Source organism: Gouania willdenowi, chromosome 6 (assembly GCF_900634775.1).
Source record: "Gouania willdenowi chromosome 6, fGouWil2.1, whole genome shotgun sequence".
Classification (NCBI taxonomy): Eukaryota; Metazoa; Chordata; class Actinopteri; order Blenniiformes; family Gobiesocidae; genus Gouania; species Gouania willdenowi.
The window spans coordinates 57,844,784-57,865,559 of record NC_041049.1 but is presented as its reverse complement, the minus strand read 5'-3'; the positions used below and the strand labels follow the sequence as shown (position 1 = coordinate 57,865,559).

The window sequence follows — 20,776 nt, the reverse complement described above, 5'->3', positions numbered from 1 at the left end:
TCTGGAGGGGCTTTAATCTCGGTGAGATGAGGCAAAATGGCTCCTTGCAGAGTAAAGGTGGCAGATAATAGTGTCGTCAACCCATTTCAACTTTTTAAAACTTTTTAACCCATTTCAACCTTTTTCAACCTTATTGCTTATGTTCAGTTAATGCTAGGTTAATGCTAATGCTTGGCTAATTCCATTGCTAGGTTAATGCTAATGCTTGGCTAATTCCATTGCTAGGTTAATGCTAAGGCTTGGCTAATTCCATTGCTAGTTTAATGCTAATGTTAGGGTAATGCCAACGTTAAACTAATGTTAATGCTATGCTAATGCTAATGCAGTGTGTCGCGGGCCAGCACCTGCATCCCTACTTGCATTTTCTTCAGGAAATGCAAATATTCTAGTTTTAATCGGATTTATTTATGAAACTACAAGAAGAGAACAATTTTTAAATTTTTTTGTCATTGTCATTTGTCTCTCTCAAGCATTCCCATCTGCTAGTCAGTCTACTTTTAACTCCAAACATGCCCTAAGGTGAAAGGCTTGGTTTACACTGGACAGGAAGCCAGGCTGTGAGAGAGCCAACATAGAGACAAACAACCATTCACACATTCACTTCGACAGGCAGTTTCTGAAAATCCAATCAGCCTAAAATGTGTGTTTTTGGATTGTAGGAGGAATCCAGAGAAAACCCACACAATCAGAGGGAGAACATGCAAACAGACACAATCCCAGAGAAAGAAGCTGGAAAAGATTTTCACCCTCAACTTGGGTTGTTAGGTTGATGAAACAAAAGTAATTGTAGCAATCTGACGAGAGAGATTGTTTACTATTGGGAGATGGGTTTGTTTATTTTTTGCACAGATACAAAGAATATATATATATTTTTTTGTGGTTAATATTAATATCCTTGATACATTTTAGAGAACTAAATGTGTTAATTTTGAGACAGAAATGATAAAATCAATTTTAATTTTTTTTTTTTTTAATTGACTACCTTCACTAGACATCAATCAATCAATCTTTTATTTGTATAGCGCCAAATCATAACCAATGGTATCTCAAGACACTTTACAGTAGAGCAGTCTTACGGACGGACTCTTCATTTTATGGATACACACATATGCATATATACGTATATACACATACATATGTATCCCACACCCAACATGAATTCATCATGGCGGCAAGGAAAACCTTCTGTTAAGCAGCAGGAACCTTGTGTGGACCCCATTCCTATGATGAACATCCATCCACGTTATGCTGCATCTAAGTTTCTAGCTGTCATAACCTTTGCTGTCACCTGTAACTGTCTACAAGCAGTGGCTTATTATCCCTGTCACAAAGTGTGGAAGGGGGATATAGGTTTTAGCTCCGTGCGTTCGTCCATCCGAGTTAAAGGGGACAGCTTTTCTCAGAAACTGTTTTAGATAAGATAACCAAATTCGGTCTGTGGCTTCAAGGTATCAATACCTTGATGGAGTTAAAAAATGAGAAGTGCACAATTATGTTTTCCGTAGTTATTGCCCTTGTTTCGTTTTTCTTTGAATGTATTCCAAAGAGGCAGCTTTTCTTACAAATCGTTTAAAATCGTAATTTTATATTCTGATATGATTATTATTTCTTATGTATAAATCTATATTTTTAGGACATTTAGGAAAAGATTGTGTGTTATAATGACAACCAATCTGGTGGGGGATATTGATGACTGTCTTCTTGTGATGAATGTTTTCATAGATTTACTTGACGATTGCAAGGAATTCATGCTTTATTAAGTAACAGGGACAGTGCAACTGTTTTTACTCTCTACTATTTGCAATTAATCCATGAATCAACTCTGTGTGCCAAACCACGGGGGATTATGTGTCTGGATCATGGATCAACTGCCATTTGTTACGTCATTAATCCTATATAAAGAAAAAGGGACTGTTTTTTATAATGTAAGGCCTGCACAGCTCATGACTTCTGTTGCCTTAACATTTCCAAATTTTCCAGTCTTGAAAAGTCACGGAATAATTTAACTGTTTTGAAAATATAGCCTATTTTATTTTATTGTTTAAAATACATTAAACCCCAAAGATGTTAACCGTTATGGATAAAAGTGTCTGCTAATTGAAACTGTACTCTTATAATCTTATAATTAAACATGGTAGCACTTAGTTGTTGTTTAATGTTACATTCAATAGCTGACGCGTCGTTATCTAAAAACATATTGCAAAATGGGCGTCAAAAATATTTTGGAAAAGTTTTGAAAAATTATTGTGAAAAAAGTGTGGGAACCCTGGTTTTATCATGAGAATAAATGTTTGATATTGGTTACACAAAAAACAATAATGTACTTTATTACCATATCACTGGGATGTCTTCTTTTACACAAACACCCCATTTAAATTCACCCTTTACAATGAATTTGTTGTCTGTTGACCAATCTTTGAGTTATCACAGCTACAGCCCCTCTAGAATGGTTTTCCTCATGTGAAAAGGGAGTTGTCTAAAGTGGCTTGATTTGCTAAACCATTGAGAACTACTTTCACTGTAAAAGCTCGTCCTAAAAGCACGTCCAATATCCATAATCCCACCCTCCTAAAATAGCCATCGAACAATGCAGTCCGACAAGTACTTTAGATGTGAGAGAATATGCCAAACCCAGACTTGTTTGTCAGATAGTCTGACTGGAACATTATATTTGCCACTTTAATAAACATTCTCCTCTTTTCCAGAGGGGTGACAAGCTTTATATTATTTCATCATAGATATTGTACTTTTACTTCATGATGTAATTCTCACTCACTGACACACTCTGCTCGCTGCTGATGATTGTGGGTTGTCATTTCATGGCTTAGTTTGTTTTGGATGTTGTTTAACAACCTCACCACATATTAATCAACCACTATCTTCTACAAAGCTGTTTGTATGTTTGATCCAGTAATATTTTTCCTTAAGGTTGTGACACTGGGAGGCACTGCTGGGGTTCATGAGACATGACTATACTTATATTTACTGTACATAAACATCCTGTATTTATTTGTGCATCCACCGTCTTGGTTATAATCCTCTCCACCCTTTGTGTCCTCAGAGTACATCGTGACGTTTACAGGATATTTCTCAGCCAAAGCTCGAAGTCTTTACATAAGCAGCGCTTTGCGAAGTGCCAGAGACAACGACACATTGGTGTGGCACATAGTCCCCAGGGAAAACCCCGCCTCGGACTTTCCCAGTGACTTTGAGCTGGTTCACATCCGTCTAGCATCACCCAGCAGCATACTGACGTTGGAGGATCACCCTTACATCAAGAGAGTGACGCCGCAACGCAAAGTTTTTCGTTCACTCAAATACATTCCCTGTAAGTGTAGCGGGTGGGGGTGGGGGGGCTTTGGGAGAATTCACAGAAAAGCCTGTGTTTATTCAACATCGGAGAGGTGAGTCAGTGTTAGAGGATCACACCTTGTGTCCAGGATTGGATGAAAGACCCGAGTGTGTTCTCAGCCTGTGTACACACCCACATTGTACCCTGTTTGTGTGCAACAAATCTTATTTTTGTTAAAGTTTTTATTCATACATATTGTCATTATCAGGAAACAAATACTTTCCTTAAAGTGAAGTTTTTCATTCTCATACTAGAACGAGCAAAACACAGATTTTATTTACTTTATTTATTTTTTGGTTTATTTAACAGTGACAGTGTACATTAATATCAATAAAGATTTAGCCAGAAGGCTATATATTCTGCACTGATAACTTTGAGCCACACATTGGATATAAGTATTTAAATAAATAATAATTATTTATTTTTTCATATATATTGCACACATTTGTTTCTTGTAGTTATTGTGATTTTAAATTGTTTTTTTTTTTAGTTTTTCCTCTTTTTACTTGCACTTTGTCATTTATCCAGTATTTCTCAATCCATAGCACCATTAAAAAAAGGAAAATATATAATAAAGGAAAACAGACATAAAGCAAAAGAATCTTGCACACGGACATGTATAAACGTTTGCCCACACAGGGACTAAACACTCCCCCTTACTCTCTCTCATACCCACACAAACTCACACACACACACACACATTGATATTTAAGTATTTAATGTGTTTAAATGTCATTGTATAAGTCTGCCGCTATAACAGCCATTTAATTTGCATGAAGGAGGTGAAATGCCAAATGACATTGAGACTTTCTACTTGAACCTAATCCTAACATACTGGTTCATATTGGTTAAGCTACCTGGTGTGTCTGAGGAATTCAGTGCATATAATGCTAAGTAAGCTGTGCTATCTTTGGCTTAATAGTGAACACAATGGACTGAAGGATTACTTTGAATTTATTCATGGTATTGAGTAAATCCATTGCCTAGTGATGAGATTGGTTAGATCAGAGTCGAGAGAGTTCACATGATGTATTCTTTAAATGTGTAGAAGAATCCCATAAACATTGTTGTGTGTTTGCTAATCACCACATTATCACTTGTTCAGTCTAAGGAATTAATTCCGTGCAAAGAGGGTTTTAAATTAGGGAGGAGATCTGCTTGACCTCGAAGGTTATATGAGGAGAAAATATGGAGAACAGATGGAAAAACAAGATTTTATTACCCAATACATTGTTGTTATAAGGAGGAAAACAAATGGCAGTTATCATTCAGCAGCCCTACAGGAGGAACAGAAGCACACTAACAGTTTAATCTGCTGTGGTTGTCTCTGCAGCAGCAGAACCAGCATCACCTTGTAACACCACCCACGGCTCTCAGAAATGGCAGTCATGGCAGTCGTCCCGTCCCTTCAGACGGACCAGTCTGTCTCTGGGCTCAGGCTTCTGGCACGCTACAGGTCGGCACTCCAGCAGACGTTTGCTGCGAGCTATTCCCCGACACGTCGCTCAGATCCTCCAGGCAGATGTGCTTTGGCAGATGGGACACACTGGTGAGAAAGTGATCCATGTCATATGTGCTTTAAAGATTCATCAACCTTAAGTCCTAATAATCAACGTAATATACAATTACTTAGGTATATTGTGCGCATGGCCATGAATCTGACGACATTTCCATGTCACAGCACAATATATCCCGCTACTAAACAATACGATATACATCGCAATATATCGCAAATTCAATTACAAATTTCACCTTTACAAGTACAAAATGGTTTAAATACATTTGATTACATTTTTTCTAAACTTGCGAGAACAGATAAATGGTAACTAACTGTAATTCAAGTACCAATATCAAAAACAAGTGCTATGTTTATTAAACTGTCAAATTAAATTGACTTGTGCTTCTAAAACAGATTCTGATTCTGTTAAATTCTTTATAAAAAGAAAAGAAGTAACCACATGCATCTATATACAGTAAGTGCTCATATATGTTTTATGAAAATAAAGTGCAACAACTTCCAAGCTAAAATGCATTGAGGAGTGAGGTAGTTTAACAAGGTCTGATGTGCTTCACTGCCACCTAGTGACTGGGCGTTTATGTGCAATACATGTTAGCGCAATACTTGAAATGATTAAGGACATGATTAAGGACATGAGACAGGATTTCACGTCCTTAGGAGAGGAACTATCTACGAAGATGGAGATGAAGATGGAGAACATGACGAATGCCTTGGAGAAATCATTGAAAATACTGGAGAATGATGTCAAGGTACTGAAAGAAGAAAATGCAAAGAACGTTGAAAAGATAAAAACGCTGGATGCGAGGGTTGAAGATTTGGAAAGAAAAGAAAGAGAAAAGGATGTCATCATCACGGGCCTAAAGATAAGGCCAAGGAGCTACGCCAGTGCAACAAGACAAACAGAGGATCCGACCATCGAAGACGAAAAATCGATTGAAGAACAGGTGATTGATTACCTGGACTCGAAAGGTATTGAAGTGAACCCAGACAACATCAACTACTGCCAGCTGCTGCCAAAACGCAAAGACACCAGAGATGTGAAAATTACATTCACCAACGTGAAATATAAAGCTGAAATAATGAAACAAGGAAGAAAACTGGCGGGAACGATGGTGTTTATGAACGAGAACCTGACGAAGCAGAATGCAAGTATCGCATGGAAAGCACGCCAACTGAAGAAAGGAGGGAAAATTGTGAAAACTTGGACCAGAGGCTGCAGGATTTACATTACACCCCTAGGAGGAGAAAATGGAAAACCCGTTCTACTCCAAAGGATGGAAGACCTGGAAAAATACGAATGAGGTACCTAAAAGCCAAGAACACTGATAAAAATCATGGATATGGACAGAACCACTAAAAATCATCCACAACATCATCAACATCAACAACGGGAGATTAATCAAGTAGACGAAGTGGACCCAAATAACTTTTCACATTGGAAACAATACACGAACTGCCATTACTACACAGAGAATGACTTCAAAGTGGAAAATAAGAAGGAAAAAGGTCTGTCACTTGTTCACTGTAATTGTCGCAGTATGTATGCAAATTTTGAAGACATTAAGGATTACATCTCTACTTTGTATAGGTTTGATATAATAGCACTATCAGAAACTTGGATGACAGAAAAAAAAGGCATGGATTTTATGATAAAAGGATATAAATTTGTCTATAAGAACAGATTATATAAGCCAGGAGGAGGGGTAGCACTATTCATAAAAGAAAATATTGAGATGGAGATTATAGAGTCTTTGAGTTTAACTGTGGAAGAAGTAATGGAATGTATAACAGTGAAAATTACAAGTCCAGAGGGACGTAAGATAATAATCTGTTGTTTATATCGTGCACCTGACTGTAAAATAGACATATTTAATGAGAAATTAACTAAAATGATAGAAGAAATTAAAAATAAGAGATTACTGGTATGTGGAGACTTCAATATAAACATTTTAAATCCTTTAAAAAATACACACATTGAAGACTTCACCAATTGCATGTACACAAATGGATTAAAACCTCTCATAACGCAACCAACCAGAATTAATAAACACAGCTCAACACTGATAGATAACATCTTCACAAACATACAAAACACAGATGTAAAGAGTGGTATATTAATAAATGACATTTCAGATCATTTACCAATATTTATGATACTAAACACAAAAGAGAAGAAGAACCGTGAAAATCATAACACACAGACATACAGGAGACTGGAAGGAGAAAAACAACTAGAAAACTTTAAACAACAGATAAAAAGAGAGACGTGGGAGAGTGTCTTCAAGGAAGAAGACGTGAACGTAGCATATGACACATTTACAGACACAATAACGACAATATACGATAAATGCTGCCCTTTGAAACACATAACAACCAAAAGTAAAATAAACAATGTACCATGGATTAATAAAAAAATAGCCAACGTATGCAAAAAGAAAAACATATTATATAAAAAATATATAACAGAAAAAACATTAAAAGCAGAACTACGTTACAAAAAATACAGAAACAAAGTTAATAATTTACTAAGAGAAAAAAAAAGAGAATATTATGAAAAACAATTAAAAGAGAATAAAAACAAAAACAAAAAATTGTGGGAAATAATAAACAATATAACCATGCGCAAATGCAAAGAAAAAAATGCAGACCATTTTATAATAAACAATGTAAAAGAATACAATAAAAACATAATAGCACAAGAACTCAACAGTTTTTTCATAAATACTGGAAAAAACACAGAGAAAGGAATAAATAAACACCCAACACTTAAATGGAACCATTATGACAATGAGAAGAAAGACATTGATAAGTACCTTGTACTTGAAGAAGTAACAGAAGCAGAGGTGGACAGAATAATCACTACCTGTACCTCAAAAAAATCCAGAGACGTTAATAATCTAACTATGAGTCTAATAAAAACCATAACAGCTGAAATAACCCCGCCATTAACACATATAAGTAATCTCTCATTCAAGAATGGTGTTTTCCCAGAAAAGATGAAAATTGCAAAAATCAAACCGATTTACAAGGGTGGAGAAAAATGGAATTTTACTAATTATCGACCTATATCAATATTACCACAATTATCAAAAATTCTGGAAAAACTGTTCATGAACAGACTCGACAAATTTATAGAAGACAATAATATACTACATGAAGGACAATATAGGTTTAGAAAAGGACGTTCAACAGCAATGGCTATAATTGACATCACGGAGAATATAAGAGAAGCATTAGAAAAAAAACTATTTGTATTCGGAATTTTTCTGGACCTAAAAAAAGCCTTTGACACAATTAATCACGATATTCTTGAACAAAAACTTCAAAATTACGGAATAAAGTACAACGCCTTAAAATGGATTAAAGGCTATATGACAAATAGGAAACAATATGTTGACTTTGAAGAACACATATCAAAATGCCAAACTATACAATGTGGTGTTCCACAGGGTTCAATTTTAGGGCCAAAACTGTTCATTCTATACATAAACGACATTTTCAAAGTCTCAAATTGCTTCAAACTAACGTTGTTTGCAGATGACACAACCATTCTATGCACAGGCAAAGACATTAACACTCTAATAGAGTCAACAAATGAGGAACTATTAAAAATTCAAACTTGGTTAGATGTAAACAAATTAGCCCTAAACGTCAGTAAAACAAAATTCATTAATTTCGAAAAGAGAAATAAAATGGTAGATATAAGACTGAAACTAAACATGGAAATAATAGAACAAGTAAAAGAATATAGGGCACTAGGAGTGTGGATGGACGACAAGCTGACCTGGAAAAAACATATACAAATAGTTAAAAACAAAGTTGCCAAAAGCAGTTACATCCTATGGAAGCTTCAACAAATCCTACATACCAAATCACTTAAAACAATCTATTCTTCACTCATAGCATCGCACTTAAACTACTGCTCCGAAATATGGGGTAATAACTACAAAACGTATCTTGAACCACTATTTAAACAACAAAAAAAAGCTATAAGAATTTTACATAAAGTACCATACAACACACACACAAACGATTTATTTGAGAAGTCAAAATACCTAAAACTGCAAGAAATAATACACTACAACACACAAATACACGCATTTAGGGCTGCATCAAAAAAACTACCACATCGAATACAAAAACGTTTCACATACAATCAAAATCCCTATGAATTCAGACATAATAATGTGTTTAGACCAAATAGGGTCATATCAAACATTGGCAAACATAGTACTGTGCATAGAGCCATGAACCTCTGGAACAGCCTTGACGAAGAGACACAACAGTCAGATAATCTGAAACAATTTAAGGACAAAACGAGGAGTACATTTTTACACACATACAGATCTCAAGTCAACTCTTCATTGAACGCTACAGCCCGAGGAAATACGGAAGAAAAAGACTGTGAGGAGGAGTAACAACAGGAACAATGACTGCAGACGAGAACACATCACAAAAAAAAAAAAAGGGAAGAAACGAGGTTGGATGTAAAATTATCTGTGTTCAAATTAGGGGACGGATCTGGATAAGCATAATGCTTTTTTCCGTCGCCCTTTCCGGCATGAAAAAGGACAAAAAAAAGGACAAAACAAAAAAACAATGATGTGATTTTGCTCTGAATGTCAAATGAATTTCTGTGAATGCGACCATGTCGGAAATGAACTGAATAAATAAATAAAAATAAAAAAACTTTTTTTAAAATTGAAAAAACATGATTAAAAAAAAATTGATTTGAACATTTTCTGGATCGATAGGGTAATTGTGTGGTGAAATATTGCGATATATCGCCTTATCAATTTTTAGAGTTACACAGGAGCCATCACTAAATACAGACTGGAGCACATTGACAGATGCAACACATTTTCTGACTTGTTTTTTGTCATTGTTGCGATTTGTTTTAATGAAATTCCTCAATGAAACAATAAATTTGTCTGTGTGCAGGTTCCGGCGTGAAGGTGGCTGTGTTCGATACGGGCCTGAGTGAGAAGCACCCACATTTTAAGAATGTAAAGGAGAGAACCAACTGGACCAATGAGAAGACACTGGATGATGGTAAGGAAGAAGAACAGGCTCATCCTGGGATTAATTTCATTGTTGGTAGAAAAGCTAATTTTATTCTATGAATTATCCATTATTAGTTGTTCTATAGAATTCTAATACCAGTAACGAATCAACCCACACTTGAGACTCCCATGTGAGTGTGAGAGAGGAAAAGGAAGGGTGATAATCACTGACTGCTTATCCTGTTTTTCAGGGCTGGGCCATGGTACCTTTGTTGCAGGAGTAATAGCAAGTATGAGGGAGTGTCAGGGCTTCGCTCCTGACTCAGAGCTGCATATCTTTAGAGTATTCACAAATAACCAGGTACTTAATTCCCTCTCAGTAAAACAATGGGTATCTGAGTCCAAATACATGTTTATTTAGTCTGTTGTTGTCTTAACAGGTGTCGTACACGTCATGGTTCTTGGATGCTTTTAATTATGCCATCCTCAAGAAAATCGATGTTCTTAACCTCAGCATCGGGGGGCCCGACTTCATGGACCATCCTTTTGTTGATAAGGTGATACACCCATATTTAGGAGTACTTATAAATGTTACAAATGCCACATAAGGTCACAGGTGTCTACTTATTATTATCCCCCACCACAAAGTGTGAAGGGGGATATAGGTTTGAGCTCAGTCCATTTGTGCATCTGTCCGTCCAAGTTAAAGGGGACAGCTTTTCTCAGAAACCGTTTAAGATACAATAACCAAATTCCATGTGTGGCTTCAGGGTACCAATACCTTGATGGAGTTTGAAAATGAGAAGTGCGCAATTATTTTTTTAGGAGTTACTGCCAGTGTTCAGTTTTTTGGACTCTGTTTGACGGATCTTCAAAGGGGACAGCTTTTCTTAGAAACCGTTAAGATCATTACTAATTCTATATTCTAATGTAATAATATTTTATTATGTATACATCTAAGTTCTTAGATTTAGGACATTTAGGAAAAGGTTGTGAGTTATAATGACAACCAATCTGGCGGGGGATGTTGATCACGTCTTTTCGTTACTGTTGTCCTAATGAACTTATTTTACTTGTGTTGGCCATAACACACATGTACACTGATCATTCTGCTGATCTGTGTAGCACAGGGTTAAAGGCTCCTGGTTTCAAAAACAAAGAATATAATAATTTCTTAACAGACACACAAATGCACACATGTATACACAAATACATACACACTCATACATGATATCACTATTTTTCAATTGAGACACTTGAGTTTGTTTATTACAAACATTTTTAGGCTCAGACGGGGAACCAGACTACAAGGAAAGGACACAGTGAGGAGAACATGCAAATTAAAAATGTATTTCAATCAACTGCCAAGAGATTTTGGATGATTTTTATTAAAGAAAATAGAATACGGTGAAATACATGTGCGTGGCAATGTTTAAATCCTGCTTTTTTAAGTATTTGATCCTCTAAGATGTGCATTAAAACAACATGTCACCGACACACAATGATGGATTGATGGGAAACAAAAGACTAGCTTTTGTTTTTGTATTGTATTCAGGCCAAGAGGCCTTTACTTTGTCATTGGGTGGGACTTTGTGTCTTTCACCACCGCCTTAAAGACTATTAGACTCAATTTAAACTGTACCGTTGTCTCTTCATGGGTTTAGGGCGTATTTTTTCTGACATAAAACTTGTTGTAATTAGCTATACTTAGTCACCTATTGGGAGGAATTATCATTTTCATCACAATGGGTCAACCTCATTTTTTTGTATCCATCTTATGCTTCACTGACAGGTGTGGGAGCTGACCGCCAACAAAGTGATCATGGTTTCTGCCATCGGCAATGATGGCCCTCTCTATGGGTACGCCAATACTTCCAGGTTTAAACTGACAAAGAGGAACTTTTGCATGAATGTCATAATTTATTAGAATTAATATTATTATAGAATTATTTAAACTGTAAAACAAAGGGAGATTTTATTTTCCTTACATATGTATCTTTTTACAATATAATATTGTTAAAAAAACGACCTAATTTGTGTTACGGTCTCTTATAAATTACAAAACATTTTGGATTGATGTTTTTTTTAAGTTTATGTGTTTTATTCAGTTGGTACACTTTTATTATTCAAATGATCTGCCATCAGAGCAGGTTTAATCATTCAGTAAAAGACAAAAAAAAAAACAGATGTTTGTTTTAAAAAGTTGTTCTCATTTTTCTCCTTTACAGTGGATTTTTACAGAACATTGAAACTTCTGCCAATAGTAAAGATAACTTCATACATCAATATATTGTGAAATAATCAAATTAAATGACAGAAAACTAAGAAAAGATCAAGCTATGCTCACAGCACTATTGCAAACTTCTATCCAATCTGTTACTGTTCGTTCCTTTCTGCTCTTATGTGGATAACATCATAAATAAAACTGCTCACACAGACTATAACTGTCAACATTATTCAAAAGTGTGGCCATGTTAATAGATTTTAATCAAGTAAGCTGAAATAAATCCATTTTTTTTTCTCCTTTAGCACCCTGAACAACCCGGCAGATCAGATGGATGTAATCGGAGTAGGCGGGATTGACTTTGAGGACAACATTGCCAGGTTTTCCTCTAGAGGAATGACCACCTGGGTGAGTTAGTACAGCAACACACACACACACAGACTGAGATTATGCACGCATCAGAAATCTAGTCCCAGGATCTGTCCTCTGCTCTTGGAGCAGTCGACCATAATGTGAGCCTCCTATCTCTCTTCCACATCCCTTTTTTATTAGTTGCGGAGGACTGCCCTGGGATCTGATTTGGACTTGATTTTCTAATATAGTCAGTTTCTCTGGCTCCTCTAGCACTGTTATTCAGCCATGACGGAGCACTCACTCACCTATCCCTCCTCAAAAACACTTTAAATCAGCTTTTTAAAATTCTGCTCAGCTTTTCCCAACTGCCTTTTCCTTAATTTTTTGACTTTTTTCCCTCCACCATTTTTTTTTCAACATATCTTCATGCGTTGCAGCAGAGTCCGAGTGGCTATAAATTGGTGATGTGTCCATAATTTGACTTTATTCTAGTTGCAGCTACATTGTCATGTCATGTATAACCATGACTCCTGTTTGCCTTTTAATGTGTAAGCAGCATCTCATTTTATGTCTGTGACGTTGGCGTATTCCAAATTGAAAGGAGCAGGGGAAATCAGTTGTTGAATTTATGCATCACTGGTTGCATTATCAATTAAATACCCACAGGTAATTCTGAGTGCTAGCTCATCGTTTATTCGATCTTCTGTTCATGCAGCACATGGAAAAAATAGAACATTTGGAGTGTCAGTAAATGTTGGGGGTCTGTAACATTGTACACGTGCCCACAGGGCTGTGTGAATCCTGTCCTACAAGGATAGAAGGGAACGAGGAGCGGTTAATAGCTCTGTTTGGAAAACCACGTTAGCAAAAATAAAACAGAGATCCTAACGTCAGCGTAATCCTCTAACACAGGGGTGTCAAACTCATTTTAGTTCAAGAACAAATTACGGACCAGTTCCATCACAAGTGGGCTGTTGGTTTTAGGCTGGAAAACAAATTTCAACAATAATTTGCCCATGTTTGCACTTCCAGTTATAAATTGGACATAAAGTATGGAATGCAAGAACAATGTCCTTTGATTCATTTATTTTTTGACCAATTTTTTATTTAATTTGGTGAGATTTTGTGGAATAATTTGAAAGAAATTGCAAGTTTTTGGAATAATTTAGAGTTCTTTCAACATCAATTTAGAACTGAATGATTTTGAATAATTGAAATATTTACACAATGTTTCATGTCATTTTCACTTTTTCCAACGGGCCGAATCAGATGATCTGAAGAGCCGGATTTGGCCCCCGGGCCTTGAGTTTGACTCGTGTTCTAACACAATTAGCACAGCCAATGTTTTTACCACTTGACACTGTTAAATTACTAGTTAACCACACAGCACTGACTGTACACAGGAGTTTAGGTGTAGATCATGTTTTGTTAAACAGATTTCATATGAACTAAGGAGACGGCTTGTTTATTGTTATACATTAAACAAGCTGTCTTGTTTATCACAATTAATATTTATTTTTCATGGTATCGAGAACTAAGTTATAAGGTAAGAGGAATATGTGTTTCCTGGGTGAATGACTTTAAATAATTCAAGATTAAGAATAGAGCAGAGATTAGTCTGCACTTTGTATTGATGGTGTGTCTTTGTCACAAACATCATAATCATAATAGAATCAAGTCTGAAGAGCAGTGACCACCCAAATAAGTTCATGATATAAAAAAAAAAGTGTTGCCTAGCAATCTGCCTTCATCCAGCAGTTTTTTCCTGGCTTTTCAAATTATTTTTGAGCATCCCTATTATTATGTATCTTCTCTGTGCTCAGGAGCTGCCAGGGGGTTACGGCCGAGTGAAGCCTGATATCGTGACCTACGGTTCTGGCGTTCGAGGCTCAGGAATGAAGGAGGGATGCCGTTCTCTGTCTGGCACTAGTGTGGCTTCTCCCGTGGTGGCTGGTGCTGTCACACTCTTGGCCAGGTTAGTAAAGAAAAGAGATTCACCAAGACAAATTCCTCGTGTGTATTCAATACATTACTTGGTCAATAAAGTTGATTCTGATTCTGAGATGGATATTAATCTCATTGTTTCTTTGTTTTTCCACTTCATCCATCTAACCCTTTAACTGTGTCAGGGAATAAATGATGGGTCCAGGAGACTTGAACACTTTGTACACTGTGTGTACTATACATATTAAACATTTTTATTAGTTTGGTGCTCAGGGGAGCACCTACAGCTGTTGCTTGACCCTCACTTTTGAAAAATGTTTTTGCTTTAATTAAACTGAAAATTATTACAAAAAGCACAACTAATTTTCTGTTCTTTAAAGCTTCATGAAATATGAAGCTTTCTAATGAAATGACTGAAGACAAAAAGTAGAAATATCTGAAAACCAAATGAAATGACAGCTTTTTGCACTTACAACAGTTACTATTTTGAAGCACTGAACAAATTGTTAACTTACAGAATGTCATAATCATTATATTCCTTCTGCCTGTATACTTCTTGTTAAAGAAAAACAGTGGGTGTGCATGTACAAGGCCGACTTCAGTCTCCTTGGTTCAGTCTGTGATTAGCTGTTTCAATGGCTTGCATTACTTTCTGAAGCTTTCTGGCATTACTTTGGAGGTGGAAATGCCAAAGTAATGTTTGATGGAGCTTTTTTGACATTTTCATGACTTTCTAAAAACTGTAAAATAGAGTACTTTATTAATAAAGTGTAAAATACTAAATGTCACACATGTATGGGCTGTTCTCGTATGTCTGTGCAGGTTTGGTATGAAACATTTAAATGGCTCAGTCTTCACTCTTGAACTGTCCATGACATCAAAATCTGTTTTTACTTCGTTTTCTTTCACTCATTTCCCTCACCTCCACCGTGAAGTCTCTGTCTGAAGAACTTGCTCGTCTCTCCCTCCAGTTTGGTGCACAGTGCTGCTTTTTGTCTGTAGCCCCTCCTCTCTCCACTCCTCATTAGACACAACCAGAAGGAGCCACACATTATGACCAATCAGGTGTGGCTGGAAAACTAAAACAAATTGGCTCCCAATCAGAAGACAAACCCTGAGTTTAGTCATTTTTCTCCCCAAATCCTTTTTTTCTATCCCAAATAACAGGTACAACATTTGAACTGGTGTGTATTGTTTATTTTGGGAGCACCTACACATCAGTTATGTCAACTTCTGGTTATAGACCCATTTTCATGTATTTCACTCATAAAAGTTACATACATAAAGTCAATTGATTGGTTGTTTCTTTGCTGTCAGGGTTAAATATTCTGGTAACAGAGGAATATTACAAACACTGTTAGATGCCTAGAAGGATAATATGGATATGGCATATCATATTTTCTCCAGTCATTCAAACATGTTACCTTTATACTTGAAGAGAAAATGGACACTGTGTAAGGTTTTTATGGAGAAGTGCACAGCTATCTTAAACTCTCCTCTTGTTGCACACTGAGCTATTGTTTGGGGTTATGCCATGTTGCATAATACTGAAGTATGATGTGGTTTTATCTACCTAAGGTCGTGTAATCCTACACATGCACGCAGTGAGTGTGTCCCAGAGGAAAATAGTGCATCCGCCTAGTTTTCGGTGTTGTTCTCACTCTCTTGTTGCAATGCTGTAGCTGAGCCAATTTCAGAGCTCATATTGCTGGGTTAAACAGCATAACGCCCTTACTGACTACAGGCGTCTTGCCTCAATCCCAGGAGAACACCAACTTACACACATACCCACCCGAATGTCCCAACAGGTTTCTGTGAATTAGACACTGCAGAAAGGTTGAAGCAGTTACAAAAAACACTCTGTCCTTTTTTTTCTTCTTCCAGTACTGTGTTAAACCGTGAGTTGGTGAACCCAGCCTCGATGAAGCAGGCTCTGATTGCCTCGGCCCGCAGGCTGCCTGGAGTCAACATGTTTGAGCAGGGACATGGAAAGCTAGACCTGATCAGAGCATACCAGATCCTGAACAGCTACAGACCTCAGGCCAGGTAACCCAGTGTAGATGAGTGACCTGTACTGGAACTCTCAATGATTGTACTGAACTACTCATGGAACGGCAGACACACATGTAGGCAAAATGAGAAATGTCCTAATAGTAGTTTTTTGTTTTTGTTTTTGGTCTGTTTTTTTTGTTTCTTATTTATTTTTTCTCCTATTATGTGACAGTCATCTGGGTTTACCACCAATTGAAGGCTCTGTCATGCATTGTTATATACAGCAGGTGCACATGAAATATTCTACAGTAGACGGCAGTGGGCATCATAAAGCTGCCGTGTGTAAATCGAATGTGTACCATTAAAGGGATCCTCCGCTGTTTTTACAAATGTGGCCTAAAACCTTTGAAATGTACTTATTAGAAGATCTATACACCTTTTCCCGTGACATCAGCACTTGACTTAGCCATGCGCGCCGCCATTTTAAGAGTGGTAAACATTTGCCTAGCAACCGCTATTTACCGCTGATTTTGCAGTCTGGCTGATTTGCGTAGTATTTGGCTGTCATAACCACGCCTGGCTGAAGGAAAAGATAGCCTTTTACAGAATACCGACAGAAAAAGCCCGGAAACGGAAATTATGGATCCCCAAGCACTGAGGCGAACAAACGTAGGTGGAACTACATGGAGCCCAAAATCAAAGTGGTTGTATGTTTGCAGTAGACATTTTGTTAATGGTAGGTTGTGTATTTTGGGGATCTAATTTCTTCCTGACTGATTTTATGACATTGATTATGAATTAGCCTACATTTAAATTGTAATTTATTCAGTTATGACTGAAATTTTTATGGCTATTTGTCTAACTTGAAGACAAGCAACATGAAGTTAACAGTAAATATGCGATGTGTTGACTTGTATATGAACTGTAAGTATAGTGAATAAACAAATGTGCTTCATATACACATTTATGTTTTAATTTCGGCTGTATTATTATTAATATTATTATTATTATTATTATTATTAGCGGTGCTAGCCTAGCATAGCCACATCGCATAATGAGCCAATTATCATGATGACACAGGCCTATATAGACACAAAAACACATACATAAGCTCACCTTAAAGAAAATATATGCATCCAAGCTTTTGTAAGTCCTCACCTTCTCCATTGTGTAGACGCCAGGGCTGTTAATGAGCTACTCGTAAATTCCATGTCATCGGAGGTCTGGCCATGTTTTCGGGTCGTTTTTTCATGAACCTTGAGGCGCGTCGTATGGACATGATTCCAAATCAACCATATGTAACTTCCCTTCACATCGGTGCTTGGCCTTTGGCTCTAATCTGCTGAAATATTCGTACAACATTGAGTAAAACCTTTGTGTTGTCCACGATAAATAGTGTAAATAGCAGTTTTCAGGCAAATGTAAACCCCTCTCAAGATGGCAAAGGCCGTTGCTAAGGCAAATGTCAGATGTCGGATGATGATGTCACCGCGAAAAGATGTATCCCTAACAAAATGCATAATTTTGCACCATATTCATCACATATCACATCACACGGCCCCATTTGCCTGTAAACATCCCATTGTTTCCTATTGGAGTAAAGCATTCAGCCTGCTTTTTAGATAATTTAGTAGCTTTTTCAATCAAAATGCCAATTTGTGCTGCTTTCGGTTGCTCTAAGTAGTCAGGAAAAGTTAAAGATATTGATGTAACTCTCTTTTGTTTACCAAAAAAGAATAAAAACAGTTGTGACCGGAGAAAATCTGTGATAACTCACTAACTTCAGCCACCAGAGCATCAGCCGTGCACTGTGTAAGGGGGAGTTAAGGCTCCTTAGGAGAGCTCTTGTTCTCTGCTTCATTGTCTACTACGAAACTGCAGAGTTGGAACTGTCACTTCCGTGCAGTCACAGATTTGTTTTTATCCTCTATTGGTGAACAAAATAAGGTTTACATTGGCATCTTTAACTCTTCAAGATTATTAGAGCAACCAAAAGTAGTACACTGGCATTTTGACCGAAAAAGCTGCTAAATAATTGAAAAATCAGACTGAATACTTCACTCTAATAGGAAAAGGCAAATGAGTGTGTGTAACATCATCAATCACGTGATTTAAAAATGGTGGAACACAGTCTCTAATATGGTAAAGTAGTCCCATTTTAAAAAGTTAATAGAACAAATATGGGGCAAAATAAGGTGTTTTGTTAGGCATAGATCTTCTAATAAGGACATTTCAAAGGTTTTAGGCCACATTTGTAAAAACAGTGGAGGATCCCTTTTAACCTTTTTGTATACATAACAGGCAGACTGAGAGTAGTATTTAGATATGTTGGCTCTGTTTTAGTTGCTCTACTTGTTTTGTTTTAGCCTAACTTCTTATTGTTTCCTAACAGTTTATCTCCAAGCTACATTGATCTGACAGAGTGTCCCTACATGTGGCCTTACTGCTCCCAGCCTATCTATTATGGAGGAATGCCCACCATCGTCAACGTGACCATCCTAAACGGAATGGGTGTCACCGGTCGCATTGTTGACAAGGTGAACTATCAAAATAAAACCAGTCAGGATTTGTGTTTTTTGTAATTAGGTAGTTAATTCATTATATTCTGGAGAATTCATGGATGAGTTTGCTGAACTGCTGTCAGTTGTATGCACTGAATACAACTTTTTAATAATAACAGGTGACTTAAATATTCATGTAGACAATAACATGGACAATACTGCCAAAGAACTGTATGCTTTAATGGATACTTTTGGTCTTACACAACATGTGACTGGTCCGACACACACTCAAGGTCACACTTTGGATCTGGTTATCTCTAAAGGTGTTGATATCTCTGCTGTTGATGTAAGAGACTTAGCTCTATCTGATCATTTCTGTGTCTTTTTTGACCTAGAGACTGTAACATCTGTTCCCCCTAGTTATGTGTGTTTAAAGAAAAGGTACATAAATGAGAACACAAGTGCACAGTTTATGGAAGCCATAGCAATGACACCAACATTGAGTGCTGAGACAGTTGATGATCTTCTGGATGAGTATAATAGAAACGTCTGTAATGTCATAGATGTGGTGGCTCCAATCAAAACTAAGAGAAAACCAAACACACAGAAAACACCTTGGAGGAGGACTGAGATAATGCAGAATTTGAAATCTGACTGTAGAAGAGCTGAGCGTAAATGGAGATCAACAAAACTCCAAATTCATCTAGAACTGTACAAAATAAGTCTGCGAAAATTCAATGATGGCTTGTTCAAAGCAAGGCAGCAATACTTTTCTGAAATTATTGCCAAAAATGTCAACAACTCTCGCACGTTGTTTTCTGTAATTGAAAAGCTCACAACCCCCCCAGATCAGATAGCCCCTGAATTACTGTCAGCTGGAAAATGCAATGAATTTGCTGTATATTTCAATGAAAAAATACAATCAATAAGGTCAAACATCAGAACAAACCAGCAAAATCACAAAAAGCTTGAACAGCTTCAACCACTGAGGGATGAGTCAACTACAATGTTAGAGTTTATTACAGTGAACCCAAAAACAATAGAGGAGACTGTTCAGCAGCTGAATCCATCAACGTGTTGCCTTGACACAATACCCTCAAACTTCTTTAAAACTGTTGTAAAGTCAATTGTCGCTGATTTGTGTCAGATAATTAACTGCTCATTCCAATCAGGCACCGTACCAAAATCCCTGAAAGTAGCTGCTGTGAAACCGCTGTTAAAAAAGAGAACACTGGATGCCTCTATACTGGCTAACTATAGACCAATCAGCAACCTTCCATTCATGGCCAAGATCATTGAGAAGGTGGTCTTCAACCAACTGAGTCAATTCTTAACATTCAACAAAATATTTGATAAATTTCAGTCAGGTTTTCGTTCTCATCACAGCACTGAAACTGCTCTTATCAAAGTGATCAATGACATAAGGTTGAACACTGATTCAGGAAAAGTATCTGTTCTCATTCTATTGGATCTAAGTGCTGCATTTGACACTGTAGATCATACAATTTTGTTGCACAGATTGCAAACATGGGTTGGACTAAATGGAAAAGTAATGCAATGGTTTAAGTCATACTTGGAGGAGCGAAGCTATTTTGTAAGCATTGGAAACTTTGAATCTGACAGATTACCAATGTCCTGTGGGGTTCCTCAGGGATCTGTTCTTGGACCCCTTCTGTTTAACCTTTACATGCTTCCTTTAGGACAAATTTTACAGAACTGTAAGGTTGATTATCAGAGCTATGCAGATGACACACAACTATATCTATCACTGAACCCAGATGACCATGGTCCCATTGAGGTGTTGTGTGACTGTTTAGAAAAAGTAAACTGCTGGATGAGTGAAAACTTCCTTCAACTAAACCATGACAAGACGGAGGTGATTGTCTT

General features: G+C 36.9%; 1 protein-coding gene across 1 annotated transcript in view; it reads left to right on the top strand.

Moving 5' to 3' along the window:
- The window catches only part of mbtps1 (membrane-bound transcription factor peptidase, site 1), a 43,004-nt gene that overhangs the window by 8,671 nt on the left and 13,557 nt on the right, over positions 1-20,776 (top strand). The window contains exons 3-12 of the mRNA XM_028450638.1: positions 3,062-3,328; positions 4,686-4,901; positions 9,813-9,923; positions 10,126-10,235; positions 10,315-10,431; positions 11,667-11,734; positions 12,404-12,506; positions 14,276-14,427; positions 16,281-16,442; positions 18,781-18,925. Of these exons, the coding sequence (XP_028306439.1) occupies positions 3,062-3,328; positions 4,686-4,901; positions 9,813-9,923; positions 10,126-10,235; positions 10,315-10,431; positions 11,667-11,734; positions 12,404-12,506; positions 14,276-14,427; positions 16,281-16,442; positions 18,781-18,925 (1,451 nt within the window). The remainder of the gene's footprint in view (positions 1-3,061; positions 3,329-4,685; positions 4,902-9,812; positions 9,924-10,125; positions 10,236-10,314; positions 10,432-11,666; positions 11,735-12,403; positions 12,507-14,275; positions 14,428-16,280; positions 16,443-18,780; positions 18,926-20,776) is intronic.